We start from the raw sequence: 19,305 nt of genomic DNA on the forward strand, positions 1-19,305 counted from the left end.
GTGGAACTCTAAAATTCTCAAAACGAGAGCATTTCTCCACTTTATACACTGGATGTTTTACTAGTTTTTATACTAGCATTAAATTAACTATTGATAATAAATGGCATGAAATTTAGTTATTATTCTTCAATTTTTATTAACATATAAAAAATAACACATATTCAAAGAAAACATAGAAAGTGGATGTTTTAGGTTATTGAATGTACTTACCAGATGAGCCACTAAGGTGACATGGTGTGCGCCTAGTTCAGCAGTCCCGTATCTGTGATATTAAAAAAGGCACTTACTTTCCAGTTAGGCAGAGGACATGTGAACGAGTACAAGCTGAGCATCCTTTATCCAATGTCTTATACCAAAAGTGTTTTAAGCTTTAGATTTTTATCAGAATTTAGAATGTTTGCATATATGTAATAAGACTTAGGGATGGGCCCAAATCTAAACATTAAACACAATTATCTTTCATAATTGAATACACATATAAGTTAAAGATAATATACCTTCACCCATCACCAAGGAACATCATAGACTGCCTCAACATTCACTTTGTATATTTAAAAAAAAAAAAAAAGAGGCTACTTGTTTTCAAGCTTAAGAGTAATGACATGAAATCTAACAATTTTTGAGGTGTTGTTAAAAGACTACAGAAACAGAACTTTCCTATAAACCTAAAGTTATTTGCTGTTGGTCACTACTGCAACCCAATCCAAACCCAGGAATGGCACTTTTTACCGAGCGAGGAAGCACCACACATCCATCGCTAACAGGGCGGTAGCCATATGAGCACTAAGCACGGCGTTCAGCAGAACAGCATCCTATGAAAAACACAAGAGTTCCATTTATTGCTAGGCAGATGCTCATGAATACAAACATTACATTCCTCAGTGGGAAGCCTCTACATGCTCCTATGTAAAAGAACTACAGTGCCATCCCTTTCTCTTGAGCACCTACTGTATGTACTCATTGTGTTGAGTCGAGGGGAAGAGAAACCAATTTTGTGCTAACTCAATCCCTGCAAGCCACAAGGACCATCTCTGAAAGCTTTCAAGCAACATGGCAATATTTCCTAAAATATTTTCAACCTTTTTACCAATCTAATGATATTAAAAATAAAACTATCTATAATGGACCAAACATTATATATTACTATTTACTTTTTATGAAAAAGTATAGTGGTTTGAATGAAAAATGTCCCCCCACAGGTTCAAGTATTTGTCCCCAGTTGGCAACACTGTCAGGGGGTGTTATAACACTTTAGGCCTGGCTGGCGAAAGCACATCACTGGGGCAGACATTGGGAGAATACAGACTTGCTCCACTTCTAAAGACCTCGGCTTCCTGTGTTGAGATGTGGTCTCTCAGCTTCCTGCTCTCACCACCTAATGCCTGGCACCATTGTGTGGACTCCCTTTGTGGACTTTAAACCAAAACAAACTCTTTTCTTAAGCTGCTTTTTTATCTCATCAATAAAAACATAACTAGTACATTGTATAGCATTCCTTTCTCATGTTTTCCACTTCTCACAGGATTTTTTAAGACTTCCCTGAGCACAATGCAAAATGTTTTATCAAATATTTTAGCTAAAAAGTATATCTAGTATTATATGCATCAAGAACTACTGTATCTTAAGACACAAATGAGAAAACAATAAGATGTGCAACTTGAGGTTGAGGTGGTTGGGGTTTACAACTGTCATTAATTCTCATGCTCTTCTACACATGAAATATAATTTCAGTGAAAAGAAAGGAAAGTGTAAACTCCACTACATCATGTTTGTAGTGCACTCACCAGCTCAGCAAACAGTGAGGGATGAAAAGAAGCAACGAGTGCACAAACATGAACACACACGTGCTGATACAAAGTGACAGGCACCTCAGCTTGTCCTTTACTCTTTACTCCCTGTGAATGAACAGGCACAGAGAGTTCACCAGAACAACGCCCAAAATTGTAGAAAATGGCTTGGAGCAGGGACATCCTGCAAGAAAATAAAAAACATTGAGCCCAGCATTAATGGAAGATAACAAACAGCACTCAGAATAATATCATGTACAGGGCTACTTTAGACAATCAAAATGTCAAAAGATAAAAACCAGTATCTGAAATGTACATGAATAGACATAAAAAATAAAATATATTTACTGTCAAAAAAACAAAAAAAAACTTTAAAAAAATGTTCCTGAACAAAATTTTTTCAAAATGTGCATATAATCTGAGGAAGAAAAAGAACTGAAGACCCAGAAATAAACCCACACACCTATGATACTTGATTTTTGACAGAGCCGCCAAAACCCATACAATGGAAAAAAGAAAGCATCTTCAACAAATGGTGTTGGTCTAACTAGATGTCTACATGTAGAAGAATACAAATAGACCCATATAGATCACCTTTCCAAGTCTGAGTGGATCAAAGACCTCAACATAAGACACTTCCCGAACAGAAGAACACCAATAGCTCAGGCACTAAGAGCAACAATTAATAAATGGAACCTCATCAAACTGAAAAGCTTTAGTGAGGCAAAGGATACCATCAAAAGGACAAAGCAGCAGCTGCAGAACGGGGAAAAATCTTTACCAACCCCACCGACAGAAGGCTGATATCCAAATATACACAGAACTAAAGAACTGAAGAAACTAGATATCAACAAACCAAATAACCCAATTAAAAATTGGGATACAGAGCTAAATAGAAAATTTTCAATAGAAGAATCTCTAACGGCTGAGAACCACTTACAGAAATGTTCAACACTCTTAGCCATTCGGGAAATGCAAATCAAAACAACTCTGAGATTCCATTTTATACCCATGACAATGGCTAAGATCAAAAATTCAAGTGAAAGTTTATGCTGTAAAGGATGTGAACCAGGATGAACATTCCTCTATTGCCAGTGGGAGTGAAGATTTGTAAGTAACTTAGGAAATCAATTTGGTGGTTTCTCAAAAAATTGGGAATAAATCTACTTCAAGAGCCAGTTATACCACTCCTGGGCATATATATACCCAAGGGATGCTCCACCATCTTGCTCAACTATATTCATAGAAGCTTTATTTGTAATAGCCAGAAGCTGGAAGCAACCTAGATGTCCCTCAACTGAAGAATGGATAAAGATTATATAATGGAGTGTAAAAGGAATTTTTACTCATCTGTTTCAACTGTTGTCTTGGAGGCTTACTGCCTCTGTCTGCTAACCTAGGCCTAGAATGTATCCAGCCTCTGAGACTTACTGCTGAATAAGCTCACCCTTTCTTGTTCTTACTTAGCTCTGGGCTGCCTGGTTCAACTCAGTTGTTCAGACTCCTCTCCCAGCTAATTTATTCAATCTGGCTTCTCTCTCTGCCTGGCCTCAAGATAACTGTTGCAATCCTTCTCATTCTCTGGCTCATTTGGTCTGCGCCTGAGTTCTCTCTCTGCAACCCCCCTCTCTGTTGCTGTCCTGGCAAAACTGCCTCCTCCCTCTGCACTGCCCCTGAAGTAGCTACCCTTCCCTCTCTCTTCTCGTGAGTGTTGGGCGTATCCTGTTCTGTCAAATCTTTCTCTGATTTTGTCACTTTTTCTGCCACTCAATTAGACATCACTTTCAAACATGGGTGCTTCCTTCTACAAACTAACTTTACTCTCATAGTTTGGGATTAAAGGCGTGTACCACCATGGCTGGATCTAAGCTTTTCTTTACCTGAAACTTGCTCTATACCAGGCTGGCCTTGAACGCAGATCTGCTTGCCTCTGTCTCCTGGATTAAAGGTGTGTTTATATTCCAGCTGGATCACACAGACCTAGAAGGTCTTTGGATGTGATCTCTTTCCAGAGCACCCATGTTCTGAATTAAAATTCCTCTACAATGGAGTATTTACTCAACTATTAAAAATAACTGACATCATGAAATTTGCAGACAAGTGGATGGAACTAGAAAAGATCATCCTGACTGAAATAACCCTGACCCAGAATGATAAACATGGTATGTACTCAGTTATAAGTGGATATTAACTATAAAGGATAACCATGCTACAGTTTATATACCCAAAGAAGAAAGGAGGTGGCCTCAAGGAGGGAATGTGTGAATCTCACTAAGTAAGAGAAATAGAACAGACACTCTGGGTGGCCAGGAGAATGAGACTGTGAGGGTGAGTGTGGGGATTGGAACAGGAAGTAGCAGGTAGGGGACAGGGGCAGGGGGCAAATCTTTGGGACAAGCTAGAAACCTAGGACAAGGGAAACTCCCAGGAATCTATGAGGGAGATCCTAGCTAAAACTCCTAGCAACGGGGAAAATGGAGACTGAACCAGCCATTCTCTCTAACTAGGCAAGACTTTCAATGAAGGGACTAGGCTACCAACCCAGCCACAAAACCGTCAACCTACTATTTGTCCTGCCTACAAGATGTGCAGGGGTAAAGATGGAGCAGTGACTAGGCCAGCCTGAGACCCATGCCATGAAAAGGAGCTCACCCTAACACTATTAATGATACTGTGTTATACATGCAGAGAGGAGCCTAGCATAAGTGTCATCAGATGAGGCTTCATTAAGCAACTGATGAAACAGATGCAGAGACCCACAGCCAAATATTAGGCAGAGCTTGGGGGATCCTGCAGAAGAGAGGGAGGAAGGACTGTAGGTCAAGGATACCACAAGAAAACCTACAGAATCAACTAACCTGGGCCCACAGGAGCTCAGTGACTGAACCTCCAAACAGGTAGCATGCATGGGACTGACCTAGGCATTCTGCACATATCTAACAGCTGTGAAGTTTAGTCTTCATGTGGGACTCACAACAATGGCGGCAGGGGCCGTTGCCTGCCTTTGGGACGTGTCTTCCTACTGGGCTGCCTCATCTAGCCTCAGAAGAAGATGTGCCTAGTCTTACTGCAACTTGATATGCCAAGGCTGGTTGATAAATGGGAGGCCTTCCCTTTTCTGAAGAGAAAAGGAGGAGTGGTGGATGGGGAAGAGGTGTGGATAGAAGGAGAGAGAAGGGAGAAACTTCGGTTGGGATGTAAAGTTAGTTAGTTAACTAATTAATTAATTAATAATCAAGTTAGTCAATGTCCTTGGATGATGGGTGTATGCTTGTGGTATATTACCAGTCCCTGCACCTGGGGATAATTGACAGTAGATGGTTTCTGACAAAGGGAGAGTCAGTTTACCTTAAGGGTGTGGCCCCTGGTTAGTCAATCATACTCCACTTGATGGCCACACCCATGAAGATATGGACAGCATTACCTAAACATAGTAGGTTATAAAAACACATGAGGACACAAAATTGAGAATGAGTGAGAAGGTAGGGATTATAAAGGTAAGATGTGGGAGGTGAATATGATCAAAGTACACTATATACAGAATTCTCAAATAATAAAAAATCTATATTTTTAAGTGAAAAAAATGAGGTATCAAAATTAATAGCAACAGAACAGGTTGCAAAATTTAGAAGCTTGAACATCACTCTTTGAGTTTGAATAGACCAACCAGACCAGCCAAGAGTAGGGATTAAAAAACTAGGAGCATAGCAATAAGCTATGCAGTAATAAGTTAGCACCTGGACTACAGTGCTGGGGAAGAGGGTAAAGACAGTGACATTTCCCAGGAGACACTGTACAGCATCTATCATAGCTTTTTATACATTATTTTACTTATGCATATGTCTGTGTACGACTGTGATCGGCACATATGTCTGTTGAGTGTAACTGCACTTGGTGCCCACAGAAACCAGAAGACGGTGTCAGATTCCATGAGGCTGGAATCACAGCCATTTGTAAGCCACCAGATAGATACTGGGGTTTGAACTTTGGTCCTCATGATTGAGCAGCAAGCTCTCTTAAGAGATACGCCATCTCTCTAGCCCCTAACGCAGTTTATTTCTACATGCTCTCATTTGCATCTACATCTATTACAGCCAATATTTTTAATGCCAACAACAGATAATCATCAGTGAACAAAATTAAAATATCTTTGGCATCTGTTATAGATATATATTTTATAGCTTTCACATAGTCATTATTCTACACAGTAGCTATTAAGCAGAATGGTTTCAAATTGCTAGGTGCAAGTGATTCTCTGTCTCAGCATCCTGCAGAGAAGGGATTATACCCACACATAATGTGTGGCTAAAACTTAGATTCGAGGCCATTTCAAATAATAGGGACACCTAAGCCACTGGCAATATGATTAGATATAAACAAAATGTCACCTAGTTGTATCTTTTGTGCACCACAGGGTCTGTACATCCTCAGGCTGGGAGGGCAGCTTATCCATGATGACAACCAGAAGCAGGACTTGTGGGAGCTGCAGTTCACTGGGCAGGTCTTTTCAGTAATAAAGTCATACATTAAGTTAAAACAACTGGTAAACAACATATCCAGTGTGTTCAGCAAGAACTTGATAATTTTATACAAAGGAAGTAGAGATATTACTTAATAGATAATGTCTCAATAAAGTATAAAAAATTATAAATAAAAACTTTTAACACAAAATAGTGACTGCTAAAAGGCATACAACTCTATCTGACATGCCATAATAAAGGAGATGGTTTAGATGTTTTGAAGCTTACCGAGTTTACTAGCCAAAACTGCCTGCACAAAAGGCTGGGATTTGAGCAGCTGACTGATGAGTGCATCCAGTATCACAAGGAAAGCACCTGCTATTTCCTCCTGCTGTGCTTTGGGAATCCTAGCAGCATATAGGCTTGAAGGAAACTCGCTGCAAAGGTGAAAAATCTCATTCATTAAATAGCCACTTTGTAGATTTAGATAGATATATTACAAGCTCATGTCACAGTAGTGAAAAAGCATAAAAAGTGAAGGACATATGTTATAGGAAAAAAGCTCAAAGTACTGAATTGACAGCAGACATATATGAAGATTTATAAAGTAAATAACACAGCTATAATTCTATAGATAAAATATTTTCTAGAGAAATATAGTACTACTTTGAAGTATTTCAATACCTTCTTGTGGTGGTGTCCTTAAATATATATATATATATATATATATATATATATATATATATATATATAAGCATAAAATATTAAATCAACTAGTAAAAACTACGCTAAAAGACAGGTCTGAGCCAGGCATGGTGGCATACACCTTTAATCCCATCACTTAGGGTGGCAGAAGCAGGTAGATCTCTGTGAGTTTGAGGCCAGCCTGGTCTACAAAGTGAGTCCAGGACAGCCAAGGCTACACAGAGAAACTCTGTTTTGAAAAAAACAAAAACTAACAATAAGAACAAAGAAAGATAGGTAAATGCTGAATTTACTACAAGTTAATGTTTCCTAGAAACTAAAGCTTTTAAAGAAATAAACAATATAGAAACACTAAAGGCTGTTAAAAAGACTTTCATAGAAATGTCTCAGTAATGGAGTTTAAACTAAACTTCAATTAAAACCTATATAAAATAAAGTGTATACTCAACAGTTTATCAGTTACTTGATATTTAATTATGGTAAGTGTAACAATTATAAGCAAACTAACACATAACATTTAAAAGAATGCATCTAAGAAATATCTAGTGTGACAAAGAAAAGCACTATTTCACATACAGTCAATTATCTGTGTCATTTTGTTCATTTATCTGACCCTCCTTAATCCTAATCCTCTATTCCTTCCTCTATGACATGCAATGAGTAACAAGATGTGTGATCTTTAAGATGAATAAAATAAAATACAGGTATAATGGAACTCCACAACAACTGCTGAGTTAAATATTTTCTTTTTAAATCACACGACGTATTCATACATGATTTCACAAGTCTATGTATCAGGATGCACTGTCTGAGGAGAGGGTACTTTTGTAGTACTAAACAGAATATAGAAACACTGTCCTTTATGTAGTTTACTGTTTAATGAGAGGGGGCAGTGAAGCAAAAAGTAAACTTGTACAGCAGTCTTATCTAAGATTTCAATTTCCTGATTCCAACTACATAAAAACACTAAAATGCAGGGAAAAAATTCTTTCGTTGTGTGCGGTTCTTAGTGACATGAGATTTCACACTACACTGCTCCCACCGCCTGTGATGCAGCACCCCCTTGTCCAGTGTGGCTTTGCTCCACACATTAGCCATCCTTGGTTTACTTGGCAGCTTCTCCATCATCAACTCCACTGCTGATGTATGGCACTACTAGTTTTCAAGTAACTTTTACACAGTAACCGAATACCATACCACAATGATTCTGTCATTCACCTCAATTCACTAATATACAAGACATTCAGTCATCTCAAATCAAAAGGGTAACTATATATAGTAAAGTAAAATATTTTGGGAGCGACAGATCAATTCACACAATTCTTACAATACACTATTAGAGTGGTTCTCTTATTACATATTACATACAAACTGTATTAAGGTATGTATTTACATATGTATGTGTAAGAAAACATAGTAGACAATTTAATACTTCTTGTCTTTCCAGTAACAACTGTGTGTCTTTAAATATATTCCTCATGAATTGTAGGGTCTACTATAACAGATGTTAATTAAGTGCTATAAAGAAAAATTAATCAAGGGAAATGAACAGGAAGTTCACTGAAGTCATTTGAGGATTGGAATGTAATGAGAAGTGAGAGCATATCTGGAAAAGGATGTAGAATCCAGAGATTGCTCTGCACTGAAATGGGGAAGATAGCACCATGTGGTACATACACATGAAACTGATCCAGTAGAGAGGGCAGGCTGATGTTACAAAAGAGAAAGAGACTACCTTCAGAAGTTGCCTGAGCATATAAAACAACATCCAGAGCACATGTAGAATTAATTCATGCAGTAAGGGAATTACTAAGGGCCTAAATACATGTACACGAAAAGTATATATAGGCTCTCTTCTAACTGCTTACATTTTTCTTGTTGACAAAAAGAATTATTAATTAACATCAGGGAACAAAAAAGTGTTGGGGACAGAAGCTTAGGACTGTTGGACAATGAACTGACAGATGTCGGGTTTTGGTATTAAATTTAGCTCTTGCCAGAAAGGCAAGAAACTAAGTGTAGCTCATCAGGCACTCTATAAAGTTATCATAATCAAAACAAAGCCCCTGAAGCAGGTGCCACTCACTATTATCTCAATTTCCAGATGAGAAAACTGACAGCTGAAAAATTTCTTCAACACATACAGAATTATGCTTACTTTTATAATGAAGCAAAAATAAAATTTTATGGCCAGCAAGATGGCTCAGAGGATAAGGGCACCTTAAGCTGAGTCCAAGGACTTGAATTTGATCCCTAAGACCATATGGTGAAAGAGACAACTCCTCTGAAAGTTACACTCTGAACCCTAAACACACACACACACACACACACACACACACACACACACACACACACACACACACACACACACACCATGGCATGTACATACCACACACAAGCACATAAAATTAACTTAAATATCACAAAAACAGGCTCTTCTACTATCCCGTGCCCTAGTAAACCTTCCTAAATCTCAGCACTTTTTTTTTTTTTCACCTATCAATGTCTATCTGCTTTTGCACTTCTTCCTCAGGGATGTTCCTAGTAAAACATTAGAGAATAAAGTTTAAAACACCACATCTTAGCACGAGTCTTACTCATTACTGAAATACACTACATGTGCACACGCGCGCGCACACACACACAGTCATTTCATTTCAAGGCATTAACTTATACAAAAAATAAAAACAAAGCAAACACACATTTTATATATATAATAATTTGTATATGTATATCTATTACACCCATCATATATAATATATAATAACACAACTATATACAAATAAGTGCTTTGGTATTTATCACTGTATCAATTATTTATTGGTCATTTTAAGGAATGAGTTAACTAAGTAAAGCTAACATGGACTGTATCCTTCAAAAGCTTCTATCTGCCAGTATTTTAAGCAAGCAGGTAAAACTTTACTGAACATTAAGATAAACATTTATATTTATCTGAAAGAAGTAGCACCGTCACACTTTACTAACCATAAAGTACTCCTTTTACCTGTGTATCTGAAGATAAAGCTGGTGCAAAACATGGCAAGAATCAGGCAGGAAATGAAAAAATTCCTAAAAATAAAGAAATTCTATTTATTCTTTGTATGTGACATGATTTTCTACTCACCCCCTCCCATAACATACAGAATAAAACTTGGACCTGCCACAATCAAATAAATACAAAAAGAAAGCTTACATGGGAGTAGAGTAGAAGGCTAAGCATCCAAGCTTCTAACTGTTAGAGCTACCCATCATCCACAATTAGCACCTGTCACTTACTGAGGACCACCTCTTCTGTCTAGTTTTGTTATTTTTTGTATTACTGATCTTTCGCTTGTTTGTTTGATTTTTGGAGAGGAGGTTGGTTTGGTTTTGTTTATTTGTTGTTAAGAGAGAGAATAAACAAAGTTGGGTGGCCAGGGAGGTAAGAGGACCTGGGAAGAGGGAGATGGTAGAAGAAAAAACAAAAAACAAAACAAAATTTCAAAACCTAAAAAAAGGATCGTTTTAAAAACAAAGACAAAATGAAAGACGTCAAAGTCATAAAGGACTTGGGAAGAAGTTCCACAGAAGTGGGAGGAGGATAGGAAAAATTACTGGAGAGTGAAAATGAGCTGAATTAAAATTTTTAATAGGTAATAGTTTTTTTTAATCATTAATATCTATTAATAAATGTCCCTTTCACTGTCCATCTTCCCAATCTTTGATAACTTATTTATCCTATTCTTATAATTTCAAATATAAATTATTCTGAAAATACCAATTATAAGTGTGTGTGTGTGTGTGTGTGTGTGTGTGTGTGTGTGTGTGTGTGTGTTGAATGTGAAGGATTTGAACATTTAAAGTTGAACCAACTCAGAAATGTGGTAGAAATAACTTGTAAATAGATTTAAATACAAACTAAGTTATTTTCTTCAAATTGAATTATGCTTAGAAAAATTATTTAATTTATGGAAATAATTTTCAGAAAAGTAAAGGAACATACCAACAATGATATAACAATACAAATAATGTAACAGAAACAACACATAGTATTAAACCATAAGATCTTCTAAATGAACTTCAGAAATATATTCAAATGAACTGGTCTGGGCATGCATGACGAAAATTCGCAAGCCAAGCAGGGAGATGGCTCAGTGGGTAAAAGTATTTGCTATGAAAGCAAAGGGAAAAGTTTGAATGAGCAGCACCCACATAAAAGCCAGTTACAGCATACCATACTGTATCCCCAGCACTGGGAGGTATAGCTAAGCAAATTCCAGAAGCTCACTGGCAAGTATACCAAAAATGGTGAGCTATAGATTCCATGAGAGACCTTGCCTCATTAAACAGTGTGGAGAGAAACAGAAGACACACCACTGGCCTCACGTATGCACATACATCCAAGCTCACCTACCCATACACAAAAGGACAATTTAAAGTTTATGTTTGTTTTGCATTTATGTATTTTTTTAAAAGAGCCTTACCTTAGTGTAGCGTAAAAGGGAGTTAGCAAAGAAACGACACACTTTGAGTGTTTTCAGAAATAATCTGTAGTCAGCATTATCCTGTTCCACAAAGAAATAGTATAATAATGTAAAATTAGTTGAACCTGTAAATGAGACAAATTTTCTAAAACAACTTAGAAAACAAAGTGATTATAGAATTTTTCATAAAAGCATATTACTCTTTGTATTGTTTTGTTCCCACCAGTTAACAAGTGATATTTTATAAATTACATTCTGCATTACTGAAAAGGAACTGTAACTTATAATCGTATTGATTTGAAAGCGAAATGTAAATAATTTATTATAGTTCCTTGCTATACAGAGATCAAATTAATCACAAGAAGAAGGTAAAATAAGAAGCAACAGGGAGAAAAGAGGATGCAAACAGCCAATGAATAACACTGAGAAATTACAACTTAGTTATGTGTCTTGGGAAAGAGAAGGATTGATGGCTACTTGACTAGCAAAGCTTAAAGGGACATGATACACAGTATTCATGAGCTGGGGGGAAAGTGGGTTAATAAGTACTTTCTCTAATTGCTGATGGAAGCATAAAATACTGTTCTTTTTATCTCAGGAGTTACGCTGTTAAAAATTCATTGGCTAGCAACTTTTTTCTAGATCTACACACTATGCAATGGTTTTGAACTGAAGTGAGCCAAGCATCCATCATGCAGTGATTAAAAATATTAATGGCATATTAATAAACTGTAATCCTGTAAGTATGAAGAACAGGGCAAATATACTGTTGTGACACAAAAATCTCAAGCATGGATAGTTTTAATTTAGCACCATTAAGTTAAATCAAGCAAATTATCTTTAGTTTTGAGAATTATTTCACATGACAATAACCTACTTTAACGTTAATGTTAACTCACTATGTTTGGTTCTTTTCCTAATATGGCTAAATCCTAATTTAATCCAATCAAAATATACGTTATGCGTTAATGGAAACAGTTTTCTGTAGTGGAATCTGTGTAAAGCCGCTCACCTTTCTTTTATACGATGAGCATGAGCTTTGTTACGCGGTGCTTTACACGCAAACACGAAAATAACCCTGTAGAGGCTCAGCAGGTAGAGGTCCTTGCCACACAGCCCTGAGCTCTGAGTCTGGGAGATCCTCTGACCTCCACACACACGCTTTGCTTGATGCATGCCCCACTACTCTCCCCAGAGTAACTTTTTTTTTTTTTTTATTTAAAGAACAGAGATAAGTTTTGTTCCTGATTGCTTTTAATGGGGAGCCCAAGGATTCAGCCACAGGTCTTAATGCTTGCATGGCTAACTCTTTACCATCTCCCCAGGCGCTTGAATACTATTTTTAAAGTTCTTGGAATCTTGATAAAGTTGGAGCTATAGATTAATTTATAGTGTTGTGAATCTTTTCCTATGTTTATTAGTCACCTATGTAACTAATCTGTTTTGCTGTTTAAGTTATCAATATTTTATTTATATTCATAGATTTCTGTGTGATATTTCTATGATTTGATCATGTCTACCCTCTTGAGGAGAGAGATCCTTTTAATCCTCAAAAATATTTTGAAGGGAAACAGAAGAGGAGTGGATCTGGGGAGGGGAAGGGACTGGGAGAAAGGGAAGGAGGCAAAACTACAGTCAGTATATTGTATGGGAGAAGAATAAAAATACATAATAAACAAATAAATGCTCCTGACAATATGGGTAAGCAGTAGAGATCATAAGGAAAGGGGAGGGATTTGAGGATAATTCTCACTGAAAAGTCCCCAAGGGAAGTAGGAGATAGGATTTTATTACAGGCCATATTCTAGGAGAGTGTTTTGTTTTTGTTTTTAAAGGACAGAGATTAAAGATGATATACACTAATGTCAGCTTTTAGCATCAGTACAGATTCCCTTAGCAACTTGGCATCATCAAGAAGAGGGAAACAGAACACATACAGACTGTTTTCTCCAGGGGGGTGGGAGGGAGGGTGGGGTGGTGGTGGGGGGTGAGTGTCTCTGAAACTGCAGTAGGCAAAATGGTAGTTCAGTCAACACAGCTAAATAACGTGTATTGATTCAAATGTTGGGAGTCTCCTAAGTAATTTATTTTAGGGACATTTAAGCACAGCACAATTTGGGGGAATTGTTCCTGGTGATACTTAACTCAATACTGTGTGTACAATGAAACTTACACAGAAGTTAGACAAATCTCCTTGAGGAACAAAGTAAGCTAAATAAAGATCCATGTGACCACATTAAAACTCTTTGTAAAGTTCATGTGACACCTTCTATAAAGGTGGGTTCTAGAGATTGGCCAAGAAAAGCAAGCTTATAAGGGTGTGGGGGAGGATCTGGCCCACACAGACAGCACAAAGGTCACCAGGCTATTAACCCAGCCTTCTGGGCAGGTAAGAGGTTATACATCCCTTTGTTTGAAGGAACCACTCATGTGTTTAATATTCCAAGTCCCCCTAGTGCTTATCTGTGAGTACAAGAAAAATCATGGAGACTGGGTAAAGTAAGGACTTTATCCAGCTTTCTTGGTGGTGCCAAGGTGCTAAGAAAATAGGTACTGCTGATAAAAGTTAACATTAGTGTAGATTCATCTTTTATCTGTTCTTTAAAAAAATGTACTCTGGGGGAGTAGTGGGTTATGCACCCTGCACAGTGAGTATGAGGAGGTCAGAGTACAACCATGAGGGGTTAATTCTCTCTCCCACTTTTATGTGTATTCCAATTTTTGTAACTTTTAAAATGAACTTCAATATTTTGGAGATAGGGTCCTTTTAGGCATAATTAGGTAAGTCTAGGCCACACCAGACCTAGGGGCACTCTTACCATTGTCATATAATTGGTGTATTTTTCTTTTGGTTTTTTGAGACTGGTGACTTAAGGTGGGGAGACATGGAGAAGAATATCATATGAAGGCAGTACAGAGACTGGAATCTAGATCTGTACACTGAGGAATGCCAAGTTTGCCAGCAACACCAGAAGCTAAGAGAAAGGCACAGTATAGATTTTCCCTGAATAGAACATGTCCCTATTGCCACTTAAGAACTCAAAGACTTTAATATTGTGAAGAGATTAATTTTCTGCTGTTTTAAGCTGCTCGGTTTGGTTTGGTTTGTTAATAGCAGGCCCAGGAAAACAGAGACTAATATATCTGCATCCTACACTTAAGAATTAAATTCACTGGCTTTACTGCAACACTTCAGAAATCAAGGTACTGGTCTGAATGTTGGTGCCAGGCCAACCTATGCTGGAACTGCATGCTCAGTACATATCTAGTATTAAGAGCTTGGGCCTTTGAGGAAGTGGTTACCTCCTAACTGAGCTAAGTGTCCTTATAAATAGAGGCTTGAGGGGGAAGGAGTAGGGGTGGGGAGGGGGGTTTGGGGGGGCCTTAGCTCTTTTACCACATGAGAATGCAACAAGGTAATATCTTTTGAGCTGAGAACAGGTCCTCACCATACATCTGCTTATGATTTGATCTTGGACTTCCGAGTTGAGAACTGTGAGAAATGGATTGTTGTTATCTCCAAATGACTTAGTTCTAGGTATTCTGTTGCAGAAGGAAAAGTACACTACAAGAAGCTTGGGAAAACTTCCTAAATATCAATAGTGAACAGTAGAGGGCACTGCTGAGAGTGAAAGACTAGAGACATACAAACTATGGCAGAACTCCCTTTCATTTAGTGAATGGAGCTGGTCACATTATTAGCCCAAAATTTGCACAGCTAAGTCACAACATGAGAATTTGGTTGAGAAAATTTCTATTTAATGCCCTCATTTTCATACAAGCAAATAGCTACTCCAGCTAGGAACCAGACTTTCTTTCAGCTTGCCAATACTACAGGCTATACTACTCTTTGGGTTCTTCCTGTCCCCTGACCAGGAACCTAATTTTATTCTTAATTTATTTTTATTTTATAGGCATTGTTGTTTGTTTGCATGTATATCTGTGTGGGGATGTCAGATCCCCTGGAACTGGAGTTACAGACAGTTGTGAGCTTCCATGTGGGTGCTAGGAATTGAACCAGGGTCCTCTGGAAGAGCAACCAGTGAGTGTTCTTAACCACTGAGCCATCTCTCCAGCCTCCTAATTTTATTCTTGAACTACCAGTTAGTGAGTCTGTGGCATCAAGCAAAAAGGAAGCTGCAAAGTTTGAGAGTGAAGATTGGTGTACACCAGTGATTCTCAACCTTCCTAACACAGAGATCCTTTAGCACAATTCCTCATGCTGCAAGGTGACCCCAACCCTAAAAATATATTTTGATGCTACTTTATAACTGTGATTTTGCTGCTGTTATGAATCGAAATGTAAATATCTGTTTTCCAGTGGTCTTAGGTGACCTCTGTGAAGGGGTTGTTTAACCCACAGGTTGAGAAACACTGGTCTATATGCTAAGGTGCAAGGCGGGGGACAAGTTCTCTGGCATTAATGCAGATATTCAACAAGTAATCTCTCCTATCAGCAAGGTCCCGGGAAGAAAGGGAACCAGGAAGTGTGAAAACAAAAAGGAGGAACAAAGGCATCTAAAAGGAGAAAGAAAAACAGAAGATAAACAAAAAAACAAAACAAAAAAAAATGTGAGCCTCTTCTTACACCTATCCTTCACTTTGTATATCTCAGAACTCCTTTCCAATGTTCTAAACTGCGCTAATCTGCACTTCCAGATGATCCCTGTTCTAGCAGTAGTTGCCACTAGTCTGGGAACTTCAACTAAACTCTACCCTTTACCCCCAAGGCTGGGATGGGGAAGCACACACAAGCAATGACTCTTCTGTCAGCTGTAGGTCTACAGGAGAAGGAGCTGTAATACTGCCACTTGGGAAGAAATGATCAACTCATTTCCTATAATAGTTCCTGGGTCTATTGATCATGTAACTCAGGGATATTCAAATAAATTTTGTTAGTCTAAAAGTTACTGTACATAATGCTTTTATAGGAAGATGAGCTGTAAGTTCCAACAACCCTGCTCTACATGTTTAGAACATATGAATTCATAAAGACACCACATCCACTGTAATTTATTGAAATCAACAGAAATGTATCTACCAATTTTAAAATAAGAACACACATACATACTGCTAAAGGTTGTAATACATTGGTGACAGAAAGGCTGACAATGTATGCATTATAAAGACCTTAGATAAATGTAAAACACAGAACAGTAACTGTTCTAGGGAAGAAAAGAACAAAAGATTCTGAGGAGAATGCTCTGGCCAACTAAGAATGTGGAGATGATAGGTAGGTAACTGCCATAGGAAATGAAAGGACTTAATATTATAATACTGTGTTCTGGTTACAGAATCTGAGCTGTAAATAGTTCTACAGATTTTTAAAAAGAAAATAATTAAAACCCTAAACTTTACTCTATATGCTCAAATAAGAGTCAATTAACTGTCAAAATAATAAAAACTCCCCTTTGCAGTGTCGTTAGGACTACATTTTACCTGTGCAACTGGCTGTGTCATCTGCTCAGCTAACTGCAAACAAGAATGAAAGGAGAAAAGAATGTCTTCACACAAGCTGGAAATTATCTCTTTGTGTTTCAACTGTTTCTTTATGACCGACTGGTGTTTGAGGCTCTGCCTAAATGAATAAAAACAGATGAATAAAATCACCAGAAGTGACGAGTGAGCAGATTAATCAACTCAGGCCCATAGAACGTTATAAAACATTTCCAACAGCATAATGTTATATTAAACATGGTACAATTAAGATGTGTCAACTTTACCTTTGAAGTTAGTGGCTAAATTTTTGTCTTTGTAAAATATTAATTGATCTTCTCTATTTGACAAACAATATGCTAGGTCTTGAAGATAAAAAAAAAAAAAATCAAATGAACATAATTTTTTCCTGTCTATAAGGAATATATGGTCTAATATAAGAATGTTAAATAACTGTAAGAACAGAATAATTAGTTGTGATAAATGCTGAGAAAAATCCTATGAAAAAATGTTACAAGAATATTAATGCTGCATCTTGCAACTAAAGATAAGCAGGAGCTTACAGTGTAAAGCAGAGGAGAGAAACAGCCTTTGCACAGGGACAAGCTGTGGAACCAGGGACCTTCCTGCACTTGAGGAACTGAGAGCAGGAAGCAAGTAGCGACAGAAGGGCTGGAGAAGGAAGAAGTGTCCAGAAAGGCTTAAGTTGTTACTCTCTATAGGAAGAGCTCTTAAGAACTTGAGTCATATGATCCAACTCAAGTTTTAAATATGTCACTGTGAACACAGAGCACCTGGAAAGAGGCAGGAGTGGGGGTTGTATGACAACAGTGCTGGTTTAGTGGGGTGAGGGTGGCCATGTGGCTAATTCACTGAGCACTAGCCATTCCAGGGTCATGCAAAGTTTCAGCAGCTCACAATGATGAACTCAATGTTCAGTGCAACAATACCAAGACAGTACTATCATTATCCTATTTTAAGATGAAAAAACTAAGGTTCAAAAACACTAACCAAAGTGTCCAAAACCTTAGGAAGAGTGATTCTAAGCACTCGGGTATACTTACGGCTCTCAAATGATACTGTATTACTTTGCAAGCTAACATCCTGAGGGAATAAGAAAAGTACCTAAAACTTGAATGGGTTACAGACTTTGTGTACATTACACATGATTAACAAAATAGCTTCTTAATTATTCCTACAGTCAGGAATGCCTCTTCTCACACTCCTCAGCATCTAATAACTAGCATAGGTACTCTCCATATTAACCCTGATAATGCTTCAACTTAAGTTCAAATTATTTGATAAGTAAAATTTGAGTTGAACAACTTAACCGTATATAACAAAGAGATTAATCCTAGCTCCAAATAGTTACTAATTCTGAGCTTAGAAATGCCATATTTGATATTGGTAATTAGCTAACAACAGTAGCAGCAGGAGCACCATTGATGCATACTCTGGTTCATGGTCCATTATTTCAGAACTACCAGCTAATTAACTACAACTGTATGGCAGGATTGGTTGTCTGCTTTTAAGAGATAACTGTACAGGGGGCTGCAGAGATGGCTCAGCAGTTAGGAGCACTGGCTGCTCTTCCAGAGGACCCGGGTCCAATTCCCAGCACCCACATGGCAGCTCATAACTTTCTATAACTTCTGCTCCAGGGGATCTGATACCCTCACACAAACATATGCAGTCAAAACACCAATGCGCATAGAAATAAATGCGTTAAGTTATGTATAAAAAAGCAAACTGGCCACGCATGGTAGTGCACGCCTTTAATCCCAGCACTTGGGAGGCTGAGACAGATGGATCGCTGTGAGTTCGAGGCCAGGTTGGTCTACACAAAGTGAGTCCAAGACAGCTAAGGCTCCACAATGAAACCTTGTCTCAAAAAACCAAAAAAGAGAAGCTCAGTTTGGTTTGGAAGCTACATGTACAGTATCTCGATTACTGTGCAGCACAGTCAATGATATTCTATATAATATAAAAGTTTTCAAAGGTAATCTAAAATCCACTAACTATTTAGAATTGGGGATATAGAAAATACTGTATGAAAAAGAAAATCTAACCAACTTACTTAATTATAAACTTCCAAGTATTGGCATGAAATGCTCGGTCCATACTGGAGATAACAGAGCAGATATCCAATAATGAATGAATAACTACAAAGAAGAATAAAACAACTCTCAGGATAATTAAATGCTATATGAGATGACATTCTCTTATATTTAAATGGATCAAGAGAACATCTCAATACTTGACTGAATTAACATTATGTACTAGTTTAAAAATAACTGGGTTAAATAATTACTGAAAATAAATGACATATTTCTGAGGTTTCAAATAAAATGAAATATTGATTTTGCAGTTTATAGCTACCCAATGACAATTAAAACCAAAAAAGCTCAGTGGAATCAAAGTTATATCCCATTATAAAATGTTCAGTGGAATAAA

The 19,305-nt window shown here is 37.5% G+C and overlaps 1 protein-coding gene across 3 annotated transcripts in view; it reads right to left on the reverse strand.

Moving 5' to 3' along the window:
* Firrm (FIGNL1 interacting regulator of recombination and mitosis) overlaps positions 1-19,305 on the reverse strand; it is a 44,876-nt gene that overhangs the window by 15,175 nt on the left and 10,396 nt on the right. For 2 of the 3 annotated variants that reach the window (XM_051147735.1, XM_051147736.1), the window contains 8 exons: positions 18,929-19,013; positions 16,855-16,993; positions 11,416-11,496; positions 9,957-10,021; positions 6,536-6,684; positions 6,176-6,290; positions 1,785-1,971; positions 211-262 (listed from right to left, as the gene is read on the reverse strand). In XM_051147735.1, coding sequence (XP_051003692.1) covers positions 248-262; positions 1,785-1,971; positions 6,176-6,290; positions 6,536-6,684; positions 9,957-10,021; positions 11,416-11,496; positions 16,855-16,993; positions 18,929-19,013 — 836 coding nt within the window. In that variant the 3' untranslated portion in view covers positions 211-247. Of the gene's footprint in view, positions 1-210; positions 263-729; positions 813-1,784; positions 1,972-6,175; positions 6,291-6,535; positions 6,685-9,956; positions 10,022-11,415; positions 11,497-16,854; positions 16,994-18,928; positions 19,014-19,305 lie in introns of all 3 variants that reach the window. The other variant, XM_051147737.1, reaches the window with a different exon arrangement.

Source organism: Acomys russatus, chromosome 6, assembly GCF_903995435.1.
Source record: "Acomys russatus chromosome 6, mAcoRus1.1, whole genome shotgun sequence".
Lineage (NCBI taxonomy): Eukaryota > Metazoa > Chordata > Mammalia > Rodentia > Muridae > Acomys > Acomys russatus.